Below are 27,912 nucleotides of genomic sequence, written 5' to 3' on the forward strand. Positions count from 1 at the left end.
TCACAGCAGCCTGGAAGGACGCAAATGGCGGCCGCTACGGCGGCTGCCATTTGCGTCTGCAGCAGCCAGTCCGTGGCCGGCTGCTCTGCGGAGCCGCCGCGTAGCAGAGCTGGCCCGGCAGGATTCCGGGGGGAAGGACCGGATCACCTCCCCCCCGTCGAGGATTCCGGGGGGAGGGACAGAGTGCCTCCCACCCCCAGCGGATGCCCCGACCGGAACCAGGTAATGGATTCGTACATCCCTAAACGCCCCATTGCTATAATTCAACTTATTGTCACGTAAACAAAAACAGTAACTCCCCCCCCCCAGATATTCACGTGCATGGCTCCATTTTTGGGATGGACAGTATTTTGAGGATGGGCCATAGCTCAGTCATGGAGCAGGTGTCAGGCATGACCCAGGTGCACGTTCAGTCCCCAGGATCTCCGGTTAGACCATTCCGCGTAGGAAAGGCTTGGAAGAGGCCTCTGCTTGGGACCCCAGACAGCCTCGGCCAGGCCAGAAGGGCCGCCGCTCAAGAGCACAAGTTTCCCATGCAGAAGGTCCCGGGTTCAGTCCCTGGCGCACCCAGCTACAGGGGTCATGTAGCAAGGGCAAGAAAGGCCTCTGCCAGCGACTCTGCCAGTGAGTGTAGACAAGAGTGGGCTGGATGGACCAAGCCTGGCTTGTTCATATGTCTGTTTGCCAAGGGGGTATGTCCCCACAATGCAAATAGCAGCTTCGGGGGGAGACATATTTCCATCAGGACTAGGGCAGGGGAAGGGTTAGGAAGTGTAGGGAAGCATGTCAATGTTGATGCCACTAAAACCTCCCAAAAACATTTGGAGCAAACAAAAAAGTCCCCTCCCACCAATACATGGCTAGATGATCAGCAATGTACATTTATCACTGGAACTCTTCCTTACCTCGTCTGGTCCTGTCCATCTTTCTCTGAAATATTTGCAAGGATTCCAAGCGTTAGTTATGCACAGCCTCAGCTGAATATGCAAACCTAGAACACATACACAGTACTAATTGAGAAAGCCGGGCCCCAATGAGAAGCCCACAGCGGATGGTCTGGAGGGATTTCAGCATCCATGCAGAATCTGCCTTGTGTGGAATTTCATGGCTGCCACGAGAGCGATGGGCCAGTCTCAAGTACCATCAGGCCCAACCCATGTGACGTGACATAATTTGGCTCTGCTGTTCTGCTCAGGAATGGGGAAGATGATCCTTTGGGGGCTCCATTGTCATGGATGGATCATTATCCAGTCAATTTGCACTTCCAGGCTACCTGTGAACCCCACAAAGATGGAAGACCAAGTTGGATGGCCTGCCTCCAGAGCCTGATGAAACTGGAAGGTCTTTCAAGGTCTCTGGGACAGTTTCCTGCAGTCTTAGCTTCTGATACCTTCTGATTCTACTAATGATGCTGCACTGCTGGAAGGGCTTGTTATGAAGTGACTCTCGTGGCTCGCTCTCTGTAGCTTCAGCTCCTTCACTGCCAGAGCTTTGGGTTACACCTCCGATAGAGGAGCTGGGGTGAAGTCCCCAGCTAAATAGTTACGGTCTGATTGAAGGACAGAGTCTGGAATACATCCTTCCTTCTGTTCTATTTGGACTGCTACATCAGTGGTCTTTTGTCTAGTGTGATGGATAACGGGATCCACTTGAATCTTTGTATCTTTTATCTATGCCTTCAACATCATGTGGGATCTGCAGTTCCAAAACTATAAATCCTAAATAAAGTATTGCCTGCCCTCCAGGTCCCTCTGTTTCTTTAGAATCCAGCCCCCCGGAGTCCGTGGCAGACCGGACTACCCCCACCACCACCCCGCAGAATCCCCCCCGGGACGGACCCTACCTGGTTGTCGGCTGGTCCGGTCCGCCCGCAGCCGTCCGCTGCTCTATCTGCGGACGCAAATGGCTGCTGTCTCAGCACAATGGAGAAGGTGGTGGTGCAGCAAAAGCAGAAGCGTCCCCGCTTTAGCCGTGATAGGCTACGTATTTACGTAGCCTATCACAGCTAATGCAGGAACGCAAATGGCGTCTGCTACGCCGGATGCCATTTGCGTCCGCAGCCCGACAGCGGGTGGAAGTCCGGCTGCGGACGGGCCCAGCCAGCAGCTCCGTGGCCTTGCCGCAGAGCGGAGCTGGCCGGGAAGGATTCCGGGGGGGAGGGACGGATCGCCTTTCCCCCACCAGCAGATGCCTTTGAACGGAACCAGGTAAGTGATCCACCCACCCCTAGTTCGGGGCAGCCGCAGAGGCTGCCTTATACTGGAAACAGGACAGCGCAACCCAGCTGGCTCTCTTGGGCCTCTCCGTGGCTTCAGAGACCACTGACCACGTATCCGTGATGAGCCCGAGAGTCAGGGAGGAGATACAGTTTGGCTCCAGGGCCCTGCTAACCGCCTGAAATTAGGCACGGCTGAGGGGTGTTTTTCTTCTGTCTGCTGGGAAGCCAGACTCCGATATTCTCTAACCTGCAGTATAAACACTAGACTACACTGCAGGGGTGTTCTTAGCCACTGTCTCTTTGTTACTATCACACACACACACCCCATCCGAAATAAGAGGATAATTGGTTGTATTTGTAGTGACGCTGACCGGGAAATGTTAAACTCTTCGACAACCAAAACCCAAACCATTTCCCACGAGCACAAGACCTGACGTGGACAGAGCAAGGCGCTCATGTCTTTGCTAGTCCCCAGTACATAGGGGCGGGTGGGGGCACTGCTGCCCAGCCATGGCGATCGTCACAATAAGAAATCAAAAACAAATCATAACACATAAAACCCGATACTTCTCCCTCTGTTAAGGAAACGGACAGCTGTCACCGAGGGAGAAAAGCAACAACCCTGACATGAAAAGGAAGCTGAAGGTCAGTGCCTGAACAGCATCTGCCTACAGGCAACAGGAGGGGAGATCAGGGCGGTGGGAAAGTACTCATGGCGCGACCATCAGCCACGTGCACTCAGAAGTGCCCCCCGCCTCTCACGCCGGCACGCTAAGCTGGGGAGGGAGGCTCAGAAGTCCTCGAAGGGGCATGCGTGAAATCTAACAGCGGCAGTCGTCCTCTGCCACTCTTCAACGGCAGTGTCAGCCTGAAACATGTTCCCTGTGCAGATACTTCTCTCCTCTTTTCTCCCCCTCCCCTGACTCTACCTTTTTGGAGATCACAGGTTCCCGTCTCCTCACCTGCCCAGCGAGACCTTTCCTGCTCCTGGATTGTCTGACAAGCCGTTTTTCTTTCCTGCCTTCTTGCAGCGAACAGGAGGATGTGATGAAGCTTCTTGTCCGAGCTGAAAACAAAACTAATCGCTTCGAAGCAGCAGAACAAATAAATAAATCCCCCAGGGTCTTCGACACCTGAGTTGCTGATGTGGCAACATTCTACGCACTGAAGGAAGGGGGGGAGGGAAGCAGAGGCCGCGGGCTGAAGGGGAGCATGGCGGCTGCAGGAATTCGTATCCACAGCCTGGCAATTGCGGACTTTGACAGATTCACTACTAACTACACTCAACCACTGCAGCTGCGAGAACGAGCTCAATCGGATACACTTCTAGTTTGATAAACGATAACTGAGGTTAACTATTAGGGAAACCTTCACTGCAAGCACAACTGTTTCACATTGCGCAGAAGGGAAATGGGGGCTGAAAATGCTGTTGGGGTTGCACTTCTCGCCGCCACCTCCTGGGGCCTGGCAAAGGTCTAACAGCCCCGCCTAGACAAGCAGGGGACATACGGGCACACCATGGGAAGAGCTGGACCCCATCAGCAGGTCACTTAATGCTCTCAGACGATGCATTCAGCAGCACTCCGGTCAAGCGTTTCCACTGATAAATACGGGTTCTTGGGAGGCAGAAGCTTCCGGGTAGCCCCCAGGCAGCCGCACGGTAGCCAAGAGCGGCATCCTGGCCGCAGCATCTCTCCCCTCAGGCACAGCAGCAGCCACCCCGGACGCAGAAGAGCCCAACGGGAACCTGAGGGCTGGTGCCTCCCTCTGGCAGGGCAGGTGGCCCGAGGCTGCTCACCACCCCCGCCCGCAGCCGCTCCTCGAGAGCAGCGGCAGCAACTGGGCCTGGAGGTCGCACCCAGCCCCAGCTAGGCCTGCCTGAAGGGGAAGCCAGTGAGACACAGGCACGTCGGAAGCGGCCTTCCACAGAGCCGGACCCTCTGCCCACCTGGCCAGGTCTGGGGACACTGACTGGCAGCACCGGCTCCCCAGGGGTCCTGGCAGGGGTTTTCCAGCCCTACCTGGAGACACTTCTGCTGCTGGCACGGACACTCAGGCAGCGTTTCCCTGGCTTCTCCACTGCAAGGGCTCCTTATAGGACATGCTGGAAGGCCTGGAGTTGTACCTCAAATGGTATCAAGCGATGTGCTACATGGTGTGTTCAGCATCATGCTGCGTCTCTTAGTGGATTAGCCCAGATGTTCTGGCTTTGTGTTGTTCGAATGGAATCTATACAGCGATCGGTTTATACACTGCAGATTAAGAAGGAGATTCGTATTCCAAGCTGTCCCCTGGACATGAGGGTTGATAATTTGCAGTCACCAAGTGTATTTGCATTTGGTAACACAATCATTGCGCATTTGAAGATTATTTTCCAGAGCCTGTGATGTTTTAAAAATGTATCATGTCATTAAGCCAAGACAACTAGGTATGTTCATCAGTTTATTATGTCAGTCATTTGTCATCCTCTTGCCGCCTAATAACAAGAAGGTTAATTGGCTTTAAAAATGCTTCAACTGGTTCGAATCCCTTGGTGCGCTGATAGCCAGATACCCCCAATACACCCCAATGCATGCAGCAAACACAATTATCCCACATAGTTTTCTCCAGCTAAAGCTGCGAAAGACCCAGCTGAAATTGTGAAACCAAGATTTTGCCTTTTTTCTGGCCATGTAAGAGCTGAGTGTTGCCTCCATTAAGGAAGACTCCACATATGGCCTGTTGCCATGATGCATTCCTCCATGCTCCTGAATCACCCCCTCGACCATTTCCATCAGGTCAGAGACCTGCCCCTCCCGTTCCGCTCCTGCTGCCCTGTTATTGAAAGCACAGCAGCGGCCCCCACATTTGTTAATCAGCTTCTGGAGAGCCTCATTATCAGAGTCCCGCACATACTCCTGCAAGGAGCCCCCTCCTAGATCTTCTTTGCGGGTGAACAAGACAACCATGCGCTTGGCGGCCTCCACCCCAAAGACTTCCTGGACTTGCTTCACTGCCGCCTCATCTTCCGCAGTGAAACGGCCCACCTGGGTCACGAACACCAGGGCGTGAGGGCCGGGCTTGCAGAGGGCAATACAGTGCATGCCTTCACTTTCCACATCTTCACGGCAGACTTCGGCATCAAAAATATTTGCTGTGTCAATCACTAAAACACCCCAGTCTTTCCAGGTCCCGCAGGCCCCTTGGCAGACCTCAGTTGTTGTCTTTGCTTGAAGCCTGGACTCAAACACTGTCTGGCCAAGGATGGTGTTTCCTGTGGCACTTTTCCCGGCTCCAGTCTTGCCAACGAGGATAATCCTCAGCTGTCTGCCTTCTCCTGCAGGTATTGAAGAACATGTCAGCCAAAAAGCAACATGCCATTGCTACAATTCAACTTATTTCACGTAAACAAAAACAGTAACTCCCCCCCCCCCAGATATTCACGTGCATGGCTCCATTTTTGGGATGGACAGTATTTTGAGGATGGGCCATAGCTCAGTCATGGAACAGGTGTCAGGCATGACCCAGGTGCACGTTCAGTCCCCAGGATCTCCAGTTAGAGCATTCCGCGTAGGAAAGGGTTGGAAGAGGCCTCTGCTTGGGACCCCAGACAGCCTCGGCCAGGCTGGAAGGGCCGCCACTCAAGAGCACAAGTTTCCCCTGCAGAAGGTACTGGGTTCAGTCCCTGGCGCACCCAGCTACAGGGATCATGTAGCAAGGGCCAAAAAAGGCCTCTGCCAGAGACTCTGCCAGTGAGTATAGACAAGAGTGGGCTGGATGGACCAAGCCTGACTTATTCATATGACTGTTTGCCAACGGGGTATGTCCCCCCAATGCAAAAAGCAGCTTCGGGGGGAGGCACATTTCCATCAGGACTAGGGCAGGGGAACGGTTAAGAAGTGTAAGGAGGCATGTCAATGTTGATGCCACTAAAACCTCCCAAAAACATTTGGAGCAAATGTAACCCCTATTCAGGAGATGGTTTACTCCCCTGGGCAGAGTCTTCACCAAGAGGGATGGCGAAGAGAAGAGACAACAAGGAAGAGTCAGTTCTGCTGGGAAGCTGAATGCTGGAGATGGTGATTATGGGCTCTTATCTCCTTGTAGCGTAAACTGAGCTGATACTTGGAACTGCAGGGGAGGGGGAATCATCTTAGTATCTTTGATATTTGTTATAATTATATTATTATTGCAGGACTGATAGCTTGAATGTTTGACTTGTAAACTGTGGATTGCCCTGTGGACTGAATTTAGGAAAACTACAAGAAAGGACTCCTGAAATATTCCGCATCTGGAGAAACCCAAGACACTTTGGACTGGCCTGCTGCACGGTTGCAAGCAAGAAATCCATACTGAAGTTTGAACTCAAAGGAACTGTTTGCTGCATTCATTTGTATTGGGAACTTCTTGCATGTTTTTGTGTAATTTAATTCTTACTAAAGACATATTTGTTCAGTTAGATCTTTGCAAGTTTTATTGTGATTAAGCCCCACAGGGCCGACACAAGTGGAGGTTATAGAAACTGGCAAATGCAAACTCAGATCGCTGCAAGCCTGCAACAGACGTTTTCAGAAATTTGGGATTTGATTTGCACAGAACGTTTTTGTTACGTGCTGTAAATTCTGGGGATGTAAAGGAAGCGATTAGGAATGTTGTGGAATGTTATGGGAGAATTGCTGAAATTGAAAGGATAAAAGCAAATAGGGAAGATATGTTGCTATGTGAATTCCATACTCCCAGTGCTGTTTTGAGAATAGGAAAGGAGTGCTGGGAGCAGAGCTTGCATGGAAAGTAATCCCTGTAGACGAAGAGGTTACAGCATTCCTTGGGGAGGATGCAGATAATATTGCTCAGGGAGCACAAGAAAGTACTGGTAGTAGTTATACAGAGGGAAAAAACTCCAGCTGCAGGTTCTACCCCTGCTGTAAATCTTCCCCCTGGTTTGAAAAAACAATTGATAGAAAGGGTTTTGCAAGCTGAGAGTTCCACTACAAATGTTGCAACAGATTTCAAAGTGAATCTCAAGACGTTTCCAGGAGCTATACCTAAACCAACTGGAGAAATAGATTATGCTGTTTGGAGAGTGCAGGCAAGAGAGTTACTGGATGACAATATTCCTGAAATTGTAAAAAGGAAGAAAATCATAGCGAGTTTGCGTCCAGTGGCATCACACGTTGCTCTGGGAGCAGGGAGGGAAGCTTCTGCAGAAGTGTGCCGTGCAGTAGCAGAAGCCGCGTGTGGTAATATTGTTCCAGTGTCTAAGTTAAAAGTAAAATAGTATGAGACTCATCAGCATACTAAAGACGAGGGTCTTCAGGATATTTGCATCCGTTGCATGCTTTGGCTATGGACATTTCAGAACAGAAGGGGATTAGAGAGCAAGAATTGCATGTGTATGACAGGAACAGTTCTTTAGAGGATGCTGGCACCAAGCATGGTTCGCTGCCCTCGGAATAAAAGGCATTGGCTCTGGCAAAAAGCCAAAGGGGGTTCCATATGTGGAACTTCTTTATAACGGAAGAACTCTGGAGAGAGAAATATCTGATGAGCCAGAGAGAAGCCGCAAACAAGAGGTGCCTGAGAAAGGGAGGTCTCCAATTAAAATTGCAAGGGAAATTGAGAAAGCGGCAGAAAGGGCTCCCAGAGTTGTGACGACAAAGATGTCGATCGGAAAACCAAACATTTAGAATCTGCAAAAGAGATAGCAAAGTTGAAGCTGACTATTCAACAAGCAGGAGAGCTCAGGAGTTCAAGCCCGGCTTTCCCCAAAAATTATAGGGAAGAAAGAAGGTCAGTAGTGCCCAGAGAGCATAGTAGGCAGTTAGGATGCTTTGATTGTGGACTGAAAGGACATTTTAAGCGGGGGGGTGTTAACAGGCTTAGCCCGATCATCATTTCATCAGGCCCTAATGAGCACAGTAGGGAACCAGGAGCAGGCTGGTCCGCGGGAAGTGACCAAGAGCAGCACAGTCAGTCGGTGAGCAGGCCTCTGGAAAGAAACTGTGGTCAGAGGTGAAAGCGACAATTTGCAAGAACTGACAGGACCTGCGTGTAATGATTGTGTGCATTTGGATGGGGTAAAATGTAGTTGCTTGATAGACACTGGCTCACAAGTCACTTGGATACGCGAGACCTTCTATAAATCCCATCTGCTCCGTAGAGAATTACAGTCCATTTGTAATCTGCTTGAAACAGAAGGAGCTGGAGGGCAGGTGGTACCTTGTTTAGGATTTATAGTTTGGAACTGCAGATCCCACATGATGCTGAAGGCATAGGTAAAAGATACAAAGAGGTTCAAGTGGATCCCATTAGCCATCACACTAGACAAAAGACCACTGACGTAGCAGTCCAAACAGAACAGAAGGAAGGATGTATTCCAGACTCTGTCCTTCAATCAGACCGTAACCCTTTAGCTGGGGACTTCACCCCAGCTCCTCTATCGGAGGTCAGCGTAACCCAAAGCTCTGACAGAGAAGGAGCTGAAGCCACAGAGAGCGAGCCCTGAGAGTCACTTCATAACAAGCCCTTCCAGCAGTGCAGCATCATTAGTAGAATCAGAAGGTATCAATGGAGCGCTCACGGGCCTCCGAGAGAACCAAACCAGTTAAGTTCAAGGAGTCTGTGTTGAGCTTTTCAGTTGTGCCCCACATTTCACATCCTGAATCAGCATTCATTTATTGTAGTTACTTATTAGTTTGTATTAATTCTATCAATTTCAGACCGTAAGGTACTGTCGAGACGACAGTATTTTAGCAGGGGAGAATGTAAACCCACAGACTAGCTGGTTTAGTCCCGTGGGTGGAGTCCTCACTAAGAGGGAGGGCGAAGAGAAGAGACAACAACAAAAGGTCAGTTTGTTCTGCTGGGAAGAGGAATGCTGGAGATTATGATTATGAGCTCTTGTCATCTTGTATGTGGTAAACTGAGTTCGTGCTTGCGTGCAGCAAAATCGCAAGGGGAAGGGAAATCGTGTTTGTATCTTTGATAGTTGTTACAAATTATTATTATTATTATTATTGCAGGGCTGATACCTTGAATGTTTGAGTTGCAAATTGTGGATTGTCCTGTGGACTGAATTTAGGAAATCTACAGGAAAGGACTCCTGAAATATTCTGCATCTGGAGAGACCCAAGACACTTTGGACTGGCCTGCTGCACGGTTGCAACCAAGAAATCCATGTTTTAGTTTGAACCCAAAGGGACAGATTGCTGCAGTTATTTGTATTGGGGACTTCTGGCATGTTTTCGTGTAATTCTTACTAACAACGTATTTGTTCAGTTAGATCTTTGGAAATTGTATTCTGATTAAGCCCCATAGGACCTACACAAGCAGAGGTTATACAAACAAAAATGTCCCCTCCCACCAATACACTGCAAGCCAATCAGTAATGTACATTTATCACTGGAACTCTTCCTTACCTCGTCTGGTCCTGTCCATCTTTCTCTGAAATATTTGTGAAAATACCGAGTGTTAGTTATACACGGCCGTCAATATGCAAACCTAGAACACACCCACAATACTAATTGAAAAAGACAGGGCCCCCAACGAGAAGCCCAGAGCAGAGTCCGCCACGTCTGGAGCGGCATGGAATTTCATGGCCACCATAAGAGCAGTGGACCTGTCTCAAGTACCATCAGGCCCAACCCATGTCATGTGACATAATTTGGCTCTGCTGTTCTGCTCAGAGTGGGGGAGGATGATCTTTCGGTGGCTCCATTGTCATGGATGGATCATTACCCAGTCAAATTGCACTTCCAGGCTACCTGTGAACCCCACAAAGATGGAAGACCAAGTTGGATGGCCTGCCTCCAGAGCCTGATGAAACTGGAAGGTCTTCCAAGGTCTCTGGGACAGTTTCCTGCAGTCTTAGCCGGCAGCCCCGCAAGGCCCCCATCCCCCCCGGAATGGACAGCTGATCTGGACCACCGATGTGATGGTTCCCAAACATCCTTGACCAAATAATGTAGCTGTGTCGACACCTTACTGTTCCAAGGAGCTGAAGGTAACGAAACGCTCTGGCGACTGCTACAATGCGGATCTTGGAAGCCTGCGAGCACGGTCGAACACAGGCGAGACCCCATCTGTGCCCTTCGTAGCAACGATGGCAGCAAAGAAGTCTGGCTTCTCTGCCCCCATTGTGCCTGCACAGTGTCGGCCAGTACAATTACTGGAGGAGGTCAGAGGTGTCCTTTCCTTTGCGGTGCGGAGTCCTGGGACAGCAGGTGTAGCACATCTGCTGTGGCCACTTTGCCTTCCGTTTTGCGGACACAATCACCCCACGCACACTGACTTAGATGCCATGGCTTGGCAGCGCCAGAGAGGGATGAGGCCAGGACACCATCTTGTCATATTGTCATGGAGACCTTTCCTCGTGTGCAACTGAAGAGGTGGACTGGCTGCTTGGAGGTTTGAGGCCTACTTCTTTTTCTCTGGAGCTATGCCAGGAGTGGATTAATTCGAGCAATCCAGGGGCCAATTCCCAGCCCCTGGACTCCGCCGGGGGCCCGCTCCTGCTTCCACATCACCCGCAACATTAAAGAAGGGGCCAAAGCAAGCTGAATGTGGCACGTTTGAGTGCAACCACTGTTCTTTTGCCACCGTGTTGCTGACTTTCAGCAGTGTGGTGTGGCAGCCGCATGGGCGGGAGCCACCCTCAAGTCTGGGGAGGGATGCATGTGGCCCCAGCCGTGTGTTTCCCTCCCATGGCCGATGCCCTTTGTGACTAGTAAAAGGATCTGGATTTCAGGCGGAATGAATGCATCCTTGAGGAGGGCTTGGTCCCCCAGTCCTCCGAGAGGCAGGATGTGACCTTTGCTCAGGAAATCCAGCTTGGCTCTGACGATCCGAGCCACAATGGCCGGCCGGACCGTAACCTGCCTTGGGTGCTGGGGGAGGCGGTGGCCTCTCGACTCCGGGTGGCCTGGGAGGATGCCAGTGTGACTTGGGCCCATCCCCGTACAGATGGCAGCCTGGTTTGGGGCAGTCCCAGAGGCTGCCTTACACTGGAAACGGGACAGCGCAACCCAGCTGGCTCTCTTGGGCCTCTCCGTGGCTTCAGAGACCACTGACCACGTATCCGTGATGAGCCCGAGAGTCAGGGAGGGGATACAGTTTGGCTCCAGGGCCCTGCTAACCGCCTGAAATTAGGCACGGCTGAGGGGTGTTTTTCTTCTGTCTGCTGGGAAGCCAGACTCCGATATTCTCTAACCTGCAGTATAAACACTAGGCTACACTGCAGGGTTGTTCTTAGCCACTGTCTCTTTGTTACTATCACACACACACACCCCATCCGAAATAAGAGGATAACTGGTTGTATTTGTAGTGACGCTGACCGGGAAATGTTAAACTCTTCGACAACCAAAACCCAAACCATTTCCCACGAGCACAAGACCTGACGTGGACAGAGCAAGGCGCTCATGTCTTTGCTAGTCCCCAGTACATAGGGGCGGGTGGGGGCACTGCTGCCCAGCCATGGCGATCGTCACAATAAGAAACCAAAAACAAATCATAACACATAAAACCCGATACTTCTCCCTCTGTTAAGGAAACGGACAGCTGTCACCGAGGGAGAAAAGCAACAACCCTGACATGGAAAGGAAGCAGAAGGTCAGTGCCTGAACAGCATCTGCCTACAGGCGACAGGAGGGGAGATCAGGGCGGTGGGAAAGTGCTCACGGCGCGACCATCAGCCACGTGCGCTCAGAAGTGCCCCCCGCCGCTCACGCCTGCACCCGAGCCGGGGGAGCGGCCCGAAGGAGGCAGCGCGAGGCGCTCGCGCCTCCGCCCGCCTTTGCCGCTCAGCGGAAGCAGGTGCGCCGCCCGGCCCCGGCCCGCCGCCTCCGCCCCCGCGGACCCGCCCCGCCCCGCTCCCGCAGGGCGCCAGGCGCGGGGCAGGGCGCGCAGGGCGCCTCCTGGCGGCGGAAGGGCGCGGCGGAAGCGACGCGAGCGGCTGAGGCGCCCCAGGCGCGCGCCGGTCCGCAGGCGACACGAGGGGCGGCCGGCGGCGCGTCCGCCCGCGCGCTCCCCCGGCCGGGCCGCGCGGCGCCCCTGCGTCCCCTGGAAAGCGGAGCGGCCCTTCTGGCGCGCCCGCGCCCTGCTCCGCCCGAGCCGCCCTCCGCCCGCAGGGCCGCGCGGCGCCGCAGTCCGCGAAGGGCGCGGCCGCACCCTCGCGGGGCCGGGCGCCGCTGCCGCTTCCCCGCGACGGCGTCGGCCGAGCCCTGCTCCCGGGCAGCGCCCCTTCTCCCCTCCTTGCCCTGCGCCCCTACCTCTCCTCCCCGGCCCGGGGGCGTCCGCCGGGCCGCTTCTCCCCGCCGCCGCGCCGAGGACGCGGGAAGCCTCTCGCCCGCGCTGGAGCGAGAGCGGCGGCAGCGCGCAGCCCGCCCCGCGGAAGGCTCGGCGCCCGCCCGCGGAGGGGCCCCGCGCTGCCGCCCCCGGGCGCCCGCCTCCGCCGCTCGGCCTGGGCGGGGCGTTTTCGGAAAGGCGCCCCCCGCGGAGAAGAGCCCTCCCGCGAGGGCAGGGCAGGCGGGGGTCGCGCCCGCCGCCCCCGGGTCGAACGAGGGCTGCGCCAAACCGGCCTCCCGGCGTTCCCCGTCACGCCGGCGGGCGGCGCAGGGCGGCGAGGTCCCGGCGGGGGCGCGGCTCTTGGCTCGCGCTGGGTGGCCGTTCGCGCGCGGCGCCCCGGGGAGGCGCGAGACGCAGCAGCCCGCGGCTGTTTTCTGCGGGCGAGCCCGCGACGTCGCGCGTCTGTCTCGCCCCGCCGGCCCGCCGCGCTTCCCTGCCTGCCGGCCGGCCGGAGCTGACGGGGACTTCGACGCTGCGGTTGAAACCTCTGCCATAAGAAATGCGCGCGCGCGCGCGGGCCGGCAGCAGGCGGCGGAGCCCGCAGCCCCGCGCGCCAGATGCGGCGCTCGCGCTTCCGGAGAAGCTCCGTGCGCACTACGCAAGGCTCTAGCCCTTACTGATGTTTACTTAGTTATGAATTTAGGGGTCACCTCTCGGCCCAAATAGGGCCCCAAGGTCGCTTATAATGAAAATGTAAAACAATTGAAAAGCTTTACAAAGACATTTAAAACTTTGACGTATCACCAACAGCAGAATTAAGAGCAGGAGAGAATCTTTAAAAAGCAAGAGTGTGGAGCTCGCACAGTTAGGGTCTAGTCCTATACGTGTTTAGACAGAAAAAAGTCCTGTGGGGAAGGCTGGGAGTTGTAGGACCCTTTTATGTCTAAACGTGCATAGGATTGCATCTTTAAACACTACAAAGCCACACGGAACCAAAATGTTTTAACAGCCTGCTTAAAAGTGAGCAAGGAAGGGGCCAGCCTGACTTCCTTGGGAGAGAGTTCCACAGGCAGGGTGCTTCCACCGCACAGGCCGTGTCCCATGTTCCCGCCAACCCGGCTGCTCTTGTGGGTGGGCAGCGCACAAGGGCATCTGACTATCTTAAACTGCGGGCAGGTTCATATGGGAGGAGGCCCTCTTTCAGATATCCTGGCCCCAAGTCCTTTAGGGCTTTATGGATAAGCATCAGCACCTTGCATTGAGCCCAGGAACTGATTGGTAGCTGGTGGAATTGATACACTGTGTAATGTCAGCGAAGTGTACACCAGGGAGCAATCTGGCCCCTGCATTTCACACTAGCTGTAGTTCCAAAGCACACTTCAAGGGCAGCCCCATGTGGAGCATGCTGCAATAATCTAACCGGGGGCGGGGGGGGGGGGAGATTAAGGTGCGAATCACTGTGGCCAGATCTGCCTTTGCCAGGAAGAGGCGTAAATGGTGTTCAGTCGAGGCTGGGCAAAGGCGCTTAAGGCTATGAAGACCTGTTTGAAAGCATATGAGCAATGCCTGGTGAACTCTCAAATATCAGAGGGCCGCAGAATAAGGTTTCCAGGGTCCGGGACTTGAGGCTGGATGAATCTGTCAGTTCTGGTTTCTCTCTGTTTCTTCTTTTTCCAGTCTTAGTTTGGTTTGTCCCAAACTGGAAGAATCTTTTGTTTTTCTTTTAAGTTCTCATGAAAATTCTTGTGTCCTTTTGCATATTTTGCCTAATACATGCATTTTTGCCTAATATACACATTTTTAGAAGCAATTTCCCTAGTATAATGCATTTTTCAATGTTATTTCCCTAATATAATACATTTTTAAATGTTATCTTCCCTAACATATATTTTGTACAGTTGAAGAATTCTGTTACAAAATTTGAGGAAGGTAATTCAAAGGATAACTGAGTTTCAGTTCACATAGTTTTTTGAAAGTGCAGAATTAGGTCAGTCCAAATTGAAATGCAGCCTGAATGAATGTCTCCCCCATTCCTAGTCAGGCTGGGGGGGGGGGTGGCAGCTTCATTGCCCCACGTAGCTCCTCACTTCTGCTTCTCCCGCACCACCCCTGGAATAAATTATGCACAAGTCAGAAAAACTCTGCCAGGTTTCTCAGCTTGTAACTGATGCAACAGTTAGAATGTAGTTTTTATTATTCCAGAAAATAGAGGAAGTCTGATCTCATGAATTTCCTTCCCTTAAGACTGCTGACTTTCCCCAGCTCTCAGACAGCAACATCTAAGAAAATGCTTTGCATTCAACAGCTAGCTAATCCCTGTTGACTGTAAATCCTGCATAGAATCATAGAATAGTAGGGTTGGAAGGGGCCTACAAGGCCATCGAGTCCAATCCCCTGCTCAGTGCAGGAATCCAAGTCAGAGCATCCCTGACAGATGCTGTCCAGCCCCGTCTTGAAGGCCTCCAGTGTGGGAGAGCCCACCACCTCCCTGGGTAATTGGTTCCATTGTTGTCTTGCTCTAACAGAAAAAAGTTCTATGGGGAAGTTGCAGGATCCTTCTATGTCTAAACGTGCATAGGATTGCATCTTTAAACACTAAAAAGACACACAGAACCAAAATGTTTTAACAGCCTGCTTAAAAGTGAGCAAGGAAGGGGCCAGCCTGACTTCTTTTGGGAGAGAGTTCCACAGACAAGGTGCTTCCACCGTGCAGCCCATGTCCCATGTTCCCACCAACCAGGTGGGATGTTTTTCCTGATGTTCAGATGGAATCTGGCTTCCTGTCACTTGAGCCCATGATTCTGTGTCCTGCACTCTGGGATGATTGAGAAGAAATCCTGGCTTTCTTCTCTGGGACAACTTTTCAAGGACTTGAAGAGCGCTATCATATCTCCCCTCAGTCTTCTCAAGGCTAAACATGCCCAGTTCTTTCAATCTCTCTTCATAGGGCTTTGTTTCCAGTCCCCTGATCATCTTTGTTGCCCTCCTCTGAACCCTCTCCGGTTTGTCTGCATCCTCCTTAAAATGTGGTGCCCAGGACTGAACACAGTACTCCAGCTGAGGCCTAACCAGTGCTGAGTAGAGGGGAATTAGTACCTCCCGGGATTTGGAAGCTATGCTTCTATTAATGCAGCCCAAAAGAGCATTTGCCTTTTTTGCATAGGGCAACCAGGACCAAATAAGCACAGACTGGATTATGCCCAGTGATGAATGACACCCGTCTCTCCCCCCCACACACACACTTTCTAAAAATATAATGAGGCCAACAAGTATGGTCATCACCTGCAGAAAAGCATTCCCCATCCATCATGTGGGACTGGGATGGTAGAGGTGACCACTGGCCTGGAGTTTTATCTGGATTCGGCACCATAGCTCAGTGGCACTCAGTGAAAGCTTTGCATGTAACAGGTCCCACATTCAGTCTCCGAGATGTCTCTGTGAGGTGATATTTTCTGAGGGCTGGATCCCAGGACTCCAGGGTTGTATCTGAATTTTGAAATCGCTTTGGTCCGTCAGCAGCACACAAAGCAAGAAAAGCAGAGTATACACTACCTAAAACCTGCTTTCCCAGGTCACAGACCACCTGAAACTTTGGGATTGGGTGGGCGAAGTCCAGGGAGTAGAACTGAACATCATCAACCACATAGATGCTGCTCCGCAAATGGGAGAGGCTTGTCCCCTACCCTTGTCCAGGCACCTCTGCTCAGGGAAATTTAATGGAAGAGATCAATTATGTCCCTGTAGTTTACCCCACACCTCTCCCCTCTCATCCACCATTTGTCTTCATAAGTGCGCTCCACTTCTATAATGGTTACATTGATAGGAAGCTGTGTGCTGCATAGTGCAAAGTAAAAATAAACAGTGGAGAAGTGCCCTATATCAAAGCACACCACTGTGAAGGAGTGAAACAGTGCTATTGTGAAAAAGCACTACTGCGAAGTAGCACACAGTAAAAATAAACAGCCAAGAATGGAGCTGCAAGAGAAAGCGCCAGATGCCCTATATCCAAAGCACACACAATAGTGAGAGAGTGAAATGGCACTACTGCAAAACAGCGTTACTGTGATATACTGCAATGCAAAAATAAACTGAGGAGAAAGAAAGGAAAGTGCCAGTGGTGAATGAGTGAAACAGCACTACTGTGAAATAACACTACTGTGATATACTGCAACGTAAAAATAAACTGAAGAGAAATAAAGGGGACGAGTTACTTCCAATTAGGCAACTTTAGCAGACAGTACTCACCTCTGTCCCCAACCCTTTTCTGAGTGATTAAGGGTCATGTGGGGGGTCATCAGCTGTTAAAATCAGCAAGGCTCTTCCTGCAATAAAGGACGAGTTACTTGCAAGTAGGAATGCCTAGTTTTAAAACCACAGGCTTGAGGCTTGCTTGGTGAGAAAGAATGGCGGTCTTTTTCATCCCAAAAGCAACCAGTACTTAAGGTAATTTCCCCTTCATGGATCACTGCCTTGTTGTGGCGAAGGGGCTTGCGTAACTCAGTGAAGCTATAAGCTATGCCGTGTAGGGCCACCCAAGACAGACAGGTCATGACGGAGAGTTCTGACAAAATGTGGTCCACTGGAGAAGGAAATGGCAACCCACTCCAGTATTCTTGCCAAGAAAACCCCATGGAACGTATCACAAGGCTAAAAGAGATGACGCCGGAAGATGAGCCCCTCAGGTTGGAAGGTGTCCAATATACTACTGGGGAAAAGCAGAGGGAATTTCCAAGTAGCGCCAGAAAGAGTGAAGTGGCTGGGCCAAAGCCGAAAGGACACTCAGCTGTGGATGTGTCTGGTGGTGAAAAGAAAGTCTGATGCTGTAAAGAACAATATTGTTTAGGAATCTGGAATGTAAGATCAATGAATCGAGGTAAGCTGGAGGTGGTCAAACATGAGATGGCAAGACTGAACATCGACATCTTGGGAATCAGTGAACTAAAATGGACAGGCATGGGCGAATTTAATTCAGGTGACCATCATATCTACTACTGTGGGCAAGAATCCCTTAGAAGAAATGGAGTAGCACTCATAGTCAACAAAAGGGTGGGAAAAGCAGTTGTTGTTGTTCAGTCGTTCAGTCGTGTCTTGTACCCCAGGGAAAAGCAGTACTGGGGTACAATCTCAAAAACGATAGAATGATCTCAGTACGAATCCAAGGCAAAACCATTCAACGTCACAGTAATTCAAGTCTATGCCCCAACCACTGAGGCCAAAGAAGCAGAGGTTGATCGGTTCTATGAAGACCTACAACACCTTCTAGAACTAACACCAAAAAAAGATGTCCTCTTCATCATAGGGGATTGGAATGCTAAAGCAGGAAGTCAAGAAATCACCGGGATAACAGGCAAGCATGGCCTTGGTGTACAAAATGAAGCAGGACAAAGGCTAATCGAGTTTTGCCAAGAGAACACGCTGATCATAGCAAACACGCTTTTCCAACAGCACAAGAGGCGACTCTACACATAGACATCACCAGATGGTCAATATTGAAATCAGATTGATTATGTCCTTTGCAGCCAAAGATGGAGAAGCTCCATACAGTCAGTAAAAACAAGACCTGGGGCTGACTGTGGCTCAGGTCATGAGCTTCTTGTTGCAAAATTTCGGCTTAAATTGAAGAATGTAGGGAAAACCACTAAACCATTCAGGTATGACCTAAATCATATCCCTGATGAATATACAGTGGAGGTGAGGAATAGATTTCAGGGATTAGACCTGATAGAAAGAGTGCCTGAGGAACTATGGACAGAGGTCCGTAACATTGTTCAGGAGGCAGCAACTCCATCCATCCCAAAGAAAAAGAAATGCAAGAAAGCCAAGTGGCTGTCTGAGGAGGCTTTACAAGTAGCTGAGGGAAGAAGGGAAGCGAAAAGCAAGGGAGAAAGGGGAAGATCTATCCAACTGAATGCAGAGTTCCAGAGAATAGCAAGGAGAGACAAGAAGGCCTTCTTAAATGAACAATGCAAAGAAATCGAGGAAAACAATAGAATGGGAAAGACTAGAGATCTTTTCAAGAAAATAGGAGATCTCAAGGGAACGTTTTGTGCAAAGACGGGCATGATAAAGGACAAAGAAGGCAGGGACCTAACAGAAGCAGATGAGATTAAGAAGAGGTGGCAAGAATACACAGAAGAACTATACAGGAAAGATCTGAATGTCCCTGATAGCCATGATAGCACGGTCACTGAACTTGAGCCGGACATCCTAGAGAGTGAAGTCAAGTGGGCCTTAGGAGGCATTCCTAACAACAAAGCTAGCAGAGATGACAGTATTTCAGCTGAGCTATTTAAAATCCTAAAAGATGATGCTGTTAAAGTGCTGCACTCAATATGCCAACAAATTTGGAACACTCAACAGTGGCCACAAGACTGGAAAAGGTCAGTTTACATTCCAATTCCAAAGAAGGGCAATGCCAAAGAGGGTTCAAAGTACCGCACAATTGCGCTCATTTCACATACCAGCAAGGTTATGCTCAAAATCCTACAAGCTAGGCTTCAGCAGTATGCGAACCGAGAACTACCGGAAGTACAAGCTGGGTTTCGAAGAGGCAGAGGAGCTAGAGATCAAATCGCCAACATTCACTGGATCATAGCGAAAGCAAGAGAATTCCAGAAAAACATCTATTTCTGCTTCATTGACTATGCTAAAGCCTTTGATTGTGTGGATCACAACAAACTGTGGCAAATTCTTAAAAGAGATGGAGGTACCAGACCACCTTACCTCTCTCCTGAGAAACCTGTACGAGGGTCAAGAAGCAACAGTCAGATCCAGACATGGAACAACCGATTGGTTCAAAATTGGGAAAGGAGTACGACAAGGCTGCATATTGTCGCCCTGCTTATTTAACTTATATGCAGATTACATCATGAGAAATGCCAGGTTGGATGAATCACAGGTCGGAATTAAGATTGCTGGAAGAATTATCAAAAACCTCAGATACGCAGATGATACAACCCTAATGGCAGAAAGCGAAGAGGATCTCAAGAGCCTCTTGTTGAGGGTGAAAGAGGAGAGTGCAAAAGCTGGTTTGAAACTCAACATTAAAAAAAACTAAGATCATGGCATCTGGCCCTATCACTTCCTGGCATATAGAAGGGGAAAAAATGGAAGCAGTGACAGATTTTATTTTCTTGGGCTCCAAGGTCACCGCAGACGGTGACTGTAGCCATGAAGTTAAAAGACGCTTGCTCCTTGGGAGGAAAGCTATGGCAAACCTAGACAGCATAGTAAGAAGCAGAGACATCACCTTGCCGACAAAGGTCCGTCTAATCAAAGCTATGGTTTTCCCAGTAGTAATGTATGGCTGTGAGAGCTGGACTATAAGGAAGGCTGAGCACCGAAGAATTGATGCTTTCGAACTGTGGTGCTGGAGAAGACTCTTACGAGTCCCCTGGACTGCAAGGAGGTCCAATCAGTCCATCCTAAAGGAAATCAACCCTGAGTGCTCATTGGAAGGACAGATACTGAAGCTGAAGCTGAAATATTTTGGCCACCTAATGCGAAGAGAAAGCTCTGTGGAAAAGACCCTGATGCTGGGAAAGACTGAAGGCAAAAGGAGAAGGGGACGGCAGAGGATGAGATGGCTAGATAGCATCACGGATGCAATGAATATGAACTTGAGCACGCTCCGGGAGAGAGCGCAGGACAGAAAGGCCTTGCGTGCTATGGTCCATGGGGTCACGAAGAGTCGGACACGACTGAACAACAACAACAACTTAAGGTAATTTACTTCTGAGTAGACATGGGTATTGTTTTAAACTGGGGCCTGGCCAGGGCCCACACACTTAGCAGATTTGAGGATACCAATATGACCGAAGTCTGCTTGTGTTAAAATGATGGAAAATTGGATGCAGAGAAAGTTAAAGAAAGCTTACACGTCCTGTAACTCTTGGTTCCCCGGGGAGTGATGGGGCGCTGTTCCTTGGGGCTGGTTATCTGAGCAGGTGGCGCACCCTCCCCCTCAGATGAGAACAGCTAACAGGCCAATTTGCTCAGGATTTTATAGAAATCCCTCACTGAGTTAGGGAACTGTCAGAAAGCGCACACGCTGCCCCCCCCCCCCGTACCTAGGCCTTTCTTTCTTGGCAGCAAAATAAGTTTCTCACAATATAGACAGAAGCATCCCTTATCAGTTGGAAGGTGCACAGTGGGAAGAGCAGCTACCGTGCATTGCTTTAGCTTCTGTTAGTGGCAAAAAGTGTGGCCTTTGCTGTGTGTGAATGCAGCCGTGAGAACGAACTCTAAAAATTGCCAGCTCTCTAGCCAATCACTATACTTATTTATTTAATTAATAAATTATTACTGCATTAAATCCTGCATATCTCTGGGTAAATTCACACCTGACTACAGTACAGTTATCCATGCCACCTTGTTGTTCCTTGAGGCAAAGAAATTAAAAAGGAGAAAGGAGAGAACCGCCCCCATTCATATTTGAAGGTGTGTCGCTAGGGAGATAGTTACACATTTCCAGCCCCCCCCCCCCCATGGTCAGTGTAGGGAGAAGCCAAAGGTCAGCTCCTTCCATTCCTTTGCTCTCCTGCTCTTTGAGGCTTACCCCCCACCTCTCTCCCATGAGCAGTGAACTACAATGGAGGATGAGTTGCTTCCAAGTAGGCAGGCTTAGCCAACAGCGCTCGCCTCCATCCCAGCCTTTCTCTGCATGATTAGGGGCCATGTGGGGGCTATCAGCTGTTAACATCAGTACGGCTCTCCATCTGCACACATATTAGCACTTCCATAACCCGCGCAGTTTGAGGTTTGCTCTCCACTACTCTCCCCTCCCCTTGTGGGCAGTGAACGGCAAAAGAGGCCAAGTTACTTCCAAGTAACTTGGAAGTTTTAAAACTGCGTAGTTTTAAAACTGCAGGCATGAGGCTTGCTCTCCCCGCTGCCCCTCCCCACTCCCATGCTCCATGGTTATTGAGAACAGGCAGAGGACTTCTCCCGACCCTTCTGCTCCTGTATTCAGCAAAGTGCAATTTGAAGTTACTTCCGGGTAACTTCAAATTACCCGGAATTTCTGCTCTCCCCGCGCCCACCCCCGCTGCTTTCCCTTCCGCCATCAGCTCTGCTCCAGCAGCCCATAGCGAAGGCAGTTCAGCTTGCAGGAGCCTACCAAATGCACTGAAACCACCACGACAGGAAAATCCATCAGAAAACCAGTTTTGCAAAACCTGGATTTTACAGCAAGAAAAAGCGGGCTGGCTACTGAGACAGACATCAATCGTCTACCACAATCATCTTCAGGGCGCATTAGAACAGGAGTAGATACCCCCTAGGAAACCTACCCTTTTTGGTGAAGGGCCATCAACTGCAAAACTTTAACGTCACGCCATTCACCAACTCCCAGCAATACACTAGATGATAGTAAAGTTCATAAAGTGGAATGGGTGGGTTCTGTTGGGTCCAAACATCCTGTGATGTGGGAGACCCATTTATTCGTGACCCATTGCTTGCTTGTAAATGTACTAAAATGCAGATACTGTGAATTGGGGGGGGGGGGGGCTGCAGCACAAGGGAGGGGGTGTTTAATGAAACCGAATGTCCATCTGGAGCATGAGAGAGCAGAGCAGGGAAGTGGGTCCCATCACTGGTAAGCTGAATAAAACTGGTTACCATTACTGATGCTGTTGCCCTTCGCTGCTTTCCGAGTGACTCAGAATATTCACTTTTTCTGCCAGGGCTGCTCTGACTTGGATTCCTGCGTTGAGCAGGGGGTTGGGCTCAATGGCCTTGTAGGCCCCTTCCAGCCCTGCTGTTCTGTGATTTTTATCAGCAGTATGAGCTTTAAGCTACAATACGCTGCCTTTTTGGTGTTCTGGCTCCACCCCTTTTGCCTTTGGTCCCGCCCATCCCAGAAAGTGGCCCCAGATAACTTCTCTGAAATGGAATTTGGCCCTCCGCCTGAAGGGGTCTCGCCACCCCCACTGCATGGCACAGTGTGAGACACAGAGGTAGTTTCATCATGTGGCAGAACACGGTCAATCTTCTCATCTCTCCCAATTCTCTGATTCTTATTAGAGGGGAAAGGCACTCAGCCCATGCTCAGAGGCACACTGTCCTTAAGACCATGTTAAAAATATATGAAAGACTCAGTGCTACATCTTAAGCAAGCAGAGCATTTAATAAGATTACCACACATTAAAAAGAAGCATTGCAGAAATCAAAGCGTTCTAGCATTGGTTAAACTCCCTCTGGCTATAATCAAACAGTAACAGAGCAAAAGGATGTCCTCTCTTTTCTACTGGGGAACACAGCTACTGTGGCAGAGTTGGATGGAGTCAGGAGATATGAGGGAACCTCTGTAGTCCCATTCCTGAGCATCCTGTGGCTCATTTGTAGCCACAGAAAGTGCGTTGTTTTGAAGAAGGTCTGTGTTAACTGAAGATGCCAATTTATTGCCTTGAAGATCTTTGTACTGAAGGCAGAAGAAGAAAAAGTCAAATGCTCTTGGGCAGCCAGACCCTTTCCATTTAGCCCCCAACACTCCTGTCTCTTCTGGCCAGGTTTTGTATGCAAACTCCCCCAGCTGGGTGGGCTTCTCATTTTTCAGCACGTTTGCTTTCCTGCAAGTCTCCCCTTCATCCAGCAGTGTAATGCCAGCCTGCATGTGTTTCTCAGGATGGTGATAATGACGGAGAGGGAGCCACAGGAACAATCACAGGAAAGTAATTCCTGTGGCGGTCCCACCCTGGGTCCCACACGCAGCTAGGTGACAGGAATATTTCCAGGGCCCAAGCATCATTTAGGGGCCCCAGTTAGGGATGTAGGGATTTTGTTAAATCTCTCTTGCCTTTGTTTTGCAGATTGTTAGGCGTCTTTCATTTCATTGTCCATTGGCAGAATTGGATTTTATAACCAAAATTTTGTTCTACTTGTGCTAATTTCTATTAGTGTTAATTCACATTAGTGCTAATGTGCTCTTGCACTCTTGCACAAATGTGCTAATTCACATTATACTCCTGCACATTAAGTAATGTGGATTAGATTCTGAAAAGCTACTGACTGGTGCCCTTTAGCTTCCTTTAGTTCTCTTTGTTTAACATCTTTACATTTCTGGTTGTCTGGTTTGTATTTATTGACAGACATGGCAGTATGGTGCGTGCGGGTGCATACACTAGACATTTACTCACATATATTTGAGTGTGTAATAGACATATTACTCACATATGTTCCCATTTCATCACTAAGATCATCAAAGGAGGCCTTGATGGTTGTACTACAACTTGCAAATTGCTATCTGACAGCAACTGGAAAATAGGCCTTTTCCATGGTGGCACCCACCTTATGGAAAGCCCTCCCCCATTGATACATGGAGGGTGCCAACTGTGGCATGTTTTGCTGCCAGTTAAAGACCTGTCTTTTCACCCAGGCCTTCGCTGACTGATTGTGCTGCCTGGTTTGTGGATTGTTACTTCCCTGATTTGAAATGTTTTTATTGAGAGAGGTTTCTTTGTTTCAAATGTTTTTTTAACTGAGATGGTTTATTTTATTTTCTTAAACATTTTAACTGTAGCAGTTTTAAACCCTTATGTTGTAAACTGCTCCAAGATACCCCTTTAGATTTAGTCAAGTGATCTATAAATTGATTAACAACAACAACAAAAATGTTGCATGTGTAAATCCTACCAGCTGCACTGGCTCCCACTGTCCCTCGGATCACTATCCCTGATTTTTATGGTGTGATGTTTCCTCCAGCAGTTGTTCTTCCTTCCTGCTCTGGAAATGGCAGTTCTTGAGAGAACACATCACACAAGGAAGCACAAATCTTTTCGCCTCTCAAACTGCAAATCCCAGTTTGACTACAGAAGCGCACTCTCTCTAGGGACTCACTGCAACTCACTGTTTAGAATGTTGCTTGTTCTGTTTCTAACACTGCTTCTGATTTGGCTCCAGCAAATCTCACACCATATGGACAATAGGATAAGCTTTGAAACACATCCTCAAGCATGATCTACAATTTAGCCTCATTCTTGCTCTCATGGTAATGGGAGTGGTAATGATTGGGAGTGATTTGCACTGGGCAATGGATGTGGTGGGTGGGTGGGTGGGGGTTAAAACCACCCCATGTGTCATGTGTCATCCACATTGCCCCTCCCTCTGGCTTTATTTATTTATTTGTTACATTTCCATTCTGCTGAATAATGCAACTCTACTGGTGGGGACTGGTGCTTTGTTTCATGATGCAAAAAAATACTGGATTTTCTGCACTCCAAAACCCCCGTGAAATTGCTTTTAAAAGCAGAAGCAAAATTGAACGGTGATGACAATATGTACACTGTGAAATGCCCAAAATCAACTGTGAGCAAGGAATGGCAAATTCACAATGAAAGCTTCATCTAGAAAAGCTCTACGTCAGCTAAACTTCCGGCTGTAGGTCTCAAATCAAAGCAGACCCAACTGCCCAGCTACAGTGTTACCCACATTTTCTGGTCTTTAATGGGAGGGTCTTTGCTATATCTGTTAGAGTATGTTACAGAACCGTACATGCACATGTCTGCACTCGTCACACATTGCCGCTTTGTCCTTCTCTAGCATGTCTTCAGTATAATATGGCTGTCTGGCGTTCTTCCCCACCAGGCCATCTATCATCCGAAGCAGCTCAGCAACCTGATTCGCCCTTTCCTCGCCTTTAGCCCTGTTGTTGAAGGCGAGGCACCGGCCGCCACACTGAGCAATCTGACGCTGAAGGTCTTGATCTCCCTCCGCCAAGAACTCCCTGAGAGGCCTGCCTTCCAGATCCTCTTTCCGGGTGAACAAGATGATCATGTACGCCTTTGCTTTGAAGCTGAAAATCTGCTGGATTAACCGGGCAACGTCCTTCTCCTCCTGGCTGAAACGACCCAGCTGAATGACTTGTATGATGGCATGCGGTCCTGGGTAGCCGTACTTCACACACGTTTTGATTTCTCGGCAAGTCTGGTCTTCTGGAACATTCGTGTCGAAGAAACCAGGAGTATCAACAACCACAATTTTCCTTCCATCGATTTCAGTGTCCCATCTTTCACATTGCGTTGTGATAGAGGAGGGTGACGTGGTAGACCTTAATCTGTTCGTCCCCAGGATGGTGTTTCCTGTGGCACTTTTCCCAGCTCCAGTTTTACCGACAAGAGCGATCCTCAGTTCAGTTGCTGTGACAAGTAAGTGAAAGAATGTAAGTATTTGCCATGGAAGGTAAATCTGGTGATGGGAATCTGTCTCCTGAAGATGGTCAGGCAGGTGTCAGGGGGAGAAGTGAGAAAAGGGCTGTGTCCTTTCCCTGTTGTTAATCTCCATCATGCAGAAGCCATGGCTCAGAGAGCACAGGGCCTTGTTACACCCCTCCAGAATTTCCCAGCAACATCCCAGAATCCCTCCCTCCCACATACGTCCAGTATAGTAATGGGTATCCCACAAGAATTGGAGAGTGAGTAAATAAGATACAACAGTGTATATGCAGTGCAACATTTTTGCAATGCAGTGAAGACTTATTTGATTTTTCACAGCACTTCAGATCTTGCTAAGACTGAGAACAATATAAAGTCTGCTGGTTAAAGGCCTTACCTCTGCCGCTTTCAGACATAGTCACACAAGTGCTAGAAGCCACAAGGCAGGAGTCAGGATTTCTAGAGTTAAAACACAACAGAACAAAAGAGACGATCAGCTAATGGGAAGCTTGTCTGACTAGGTATGAAAATATGTCCCATAAAATTTTACCGCACAGAATTTATTTTACACAGATGAGAAAAAGCAGGAGTTCTGGTTTATGGAGGGATTGTCCTCAGGATCTCCTCCCCTGCCCTGCACCAATGAATATTTGGTAATGAACAGTGGTGTTGTGGTAAATCTCGAAGCACAGGAGTTCCTCGTGACAGTCCCCATAGCCACGCCCCTGAGGAGAGTCCAACATTGCTGAAGGTCTTGATCCATATCCACAAGCCAATCCAGCAGTTTTCATCCCCAGCACGAGCAGGTCTTTTCTAAAGCAAATGGGTCTTAATTGCCCGATCAAGACCAAACCACCCCCAAATGCTTTGCATCACAACAGGGAACAATATACTGTAACGGGGAAAATTTGTAACCTCCCAGCTACTGTGAGGGTTGCAGAAAAACTGAGAGGCAACAGGGAAGTCCAGGGCATTCTGGGAGAAAATGGCAGCTCCCACAAAAATGTAAAAGGAAGGACTTCTTCACACAGTGCATAGTTAAACTATCGAACTTCCTACCACAAGATATAGTGGAGGCCACCAATTTGGATGGCTTTAAAAGGGGGTTGGACAAATTCCTGGAGGCAAAGGCGATCAATGGCTCCTAGTCCTGATGGCTATGGGCTACCTCCAGTGCCAGAGGCAGTACACCTATGTGCACCAATAGCTGGGGAGCATGGGCAGGAGGGTGCTGTCGCACTCGTGTCCTGCTTGTGGGTTCCCAGTCGACAGCTGGTTGGCCACTGTGTGAACAGAATGCTGGACTAGATGGAACCTGGTCCCTGGGTCTGACCCAGCAGGGCTCTTCTTATGTTCTTATGTTATGTTCTTATGTAATGGTCTGCATTGACAGCTGCCTTTTTGTGTGTGGTCACTGTCATTTTCTGTTACAATGCCTTGAAAGTCCAGGGCCATCTGGGGGTGGGGGTGGGGGAAAACTGTGGCCACCAAGAAGAGCTCCATCATCACTGTGTTTGAAAGGTGAAATAGAGAGCAAAAAATAGGTGTGTGCTTTGGACTGATATAGTGCATCAGTTTGGATCCAAAGTGGAGCTTTTCTTCAGGATTTCCACCCAAAGCTTTGCATGATGACCCCATTGACTAGAATGGACAATTCAACAAATGCCTGTGACATTTTTATTTCTTGGCAGAATTGGATTGGATCTGCAAGCACAGTAGTCCCTTCTTGGGAGATGACATCTGCCAAGTTTCAGACACGCAGGAACAGGATTTCATGTGCAGGAAACCTTTTATATTTAATCTGTGGACAATTTACTGAGTTCTTTGTTGTGTGTGTTGTTATGTGACTCACACACACAGGGTTCAAGAATAGTAGTGCTTGGTGCATAACATAAAAACTGTTCCTGCCTGTAAAGCCCTTAGAACACCCCTCTTTTTTCAGGCAGAGATGGGGATGGCATCCTACTCACTCTGTGCTTGAGAGCAGAGAAACCCAGAGCTGAGAAGCCCAGTCACGTCCAGCCCTGTGGGCACTGGGAAGGAGCAGAGACAGATGAGGCAGTAGAGGTGGTACAGTACCTGGTGCCCTGATGTTGCTCATGCCCCCCCTCCCCATTTTAAGCTGCCAGCTTTAGCAGGAAGGCCACACGCGTGGTACCCTACTCACTGCTGTATTGGGCAGCCACTAAGAAAGTGCTGGGGGAGCTTGACTAAGGTAGTTGGGACTCGGTGGAACTTTACATACCAGAGGAGAGTTTACTGCCAGCCACAAAGGGCTTGTCCACA

General features: G+C 49.8%; 3 protein-coding genes across 9 annotated transcripts in view; 1 reads left to right on the forward strand and 2 right to left on the reverse strand.

Annotated features, from left to right (window-relative positions):
• LOC146345383 (GTPase IMAP family member 1-like) overlaps positions 1 to 4,540 on the reverse strand; it is a 9,300-nt gene extending 4,760 nt beyond the window's left edge. For 2 of the 6 annotated variants that reach the window (XR_014792537.1, XR_014792536.1), the window contains exons 1-2: positions 3,181 to 4,540; positions 906 to 991 (exon numbers count right to left, since the gene is read on the reverse strand). Coding sequence is in view for 4 of the 6 variants with exons in the window: in XM_084860132.1 (XP_084716258.1) it covers positions 906 to 924 (19 nt within the window). In the remaining 2 variants the exon portion in view is untranslated. The other 4 variants (XM_084860132.1, XM_084860130.1, XM_084860134.1 and 1 more) reach the window with 4 other exon arrangements.
• A 107-nt stretch (positions 4,541 to 4,647) lies between these two features.
• LOC146345384 (GTPase IMAP family member 1-like) lies at positions 4,648 to 12,604 on the reverse strand. Of its 2 annotated transcripts, none has more exons than XM_084860104.1 (3): positions 12,463 to 12,604; positions 9,616 to 9,640; positions 4,648 to 5,534 (listed from the first exon to the last, which is right to left on the reverse strand). In XM_084860104.1, exons 2-3 carry the CDS (start codon positions 9,632 to 9,634, stop codon positions 4,720 to 4,722), a joined length of 834 nt encoding a protein of 277 aa, XP_084716230.1. In that variant the 5' UTR covers positions 9,635 to 9,640; positions 12,463 to 12,604; the 3' UTR covers positions 4,648 to 4,719. The 2 variants fall into 2 exon arrangements, with proteins under 2 accessions (XP_084716230.1, XP_084716231.1); XM_084860105.1 differs by lacking the exon at positions 12,463 to 12,604 and adding an exon at positions 11,831 to 12,005.
• Positions 11,159 to 27,873, forward strand: LOC146345385 (uncharacterized). Its single transcript, XM_084859850.1, has 4 exons — positions 11,159 to 11,269; positions 11,840 to 13,125; positions 25,061 to 25,634; positions 27,318 to 27,873. The coding sequence occupies exons 1-3, from the start codon at positions 11,159 to 11,161 to the stop codon at positions 25,092 to 25,094; spliced, it is 1,431 nt and encodes a 476-aa protein (XP_084715976.1). The 3' UTR covers positions 25,095 to 25,634; positions 27,318 to 27,873.
• Positions 27,874 to 27,912: the final 39 nt, after the last annotated feature.

The sequence above is a fragment of the Heloderma suspectum genome, chromosome 5 (assembly GCF_057233095.1).
Source record: "Heloderma suspectum isolate Gila_16-S chromosome 5, 16-S_ref, whole genome shotgun sequence".
Classification (NCBI taxonomy): domain Eukaryota; kingdom Metazoa; phylum Chordata; class Lepidosauria; order Squamata; family Helodermatidae; genus Heloderma; species Heloderma suspectum.

Excerpts from the sequence above, each read along its gene's own strand:
- LOC146345385 (XM_084859850.1), top strand. The coding sequence starts at position 11,159 with ATGGCAGCCTGGTTTGGGGCAGTCCCAGAGGCTGCCTTACACTGGAAA. Across the intron at positions 11,270-11,839 it reads CTTCAGAGACCACTGACCAC|GAGGGGAGATCAGGGCGGTG; the intron begins GTATCCGTGATG and ends TACAGGCGACAG. Across the intron at positions 13,126-25,060 it reads CGCGCTTCCGGAGAAGCTCC|GCCATCTATCATCCGAAGCA; the intron begins GTGCGCACTACG and ends CTTCCCCACCAG.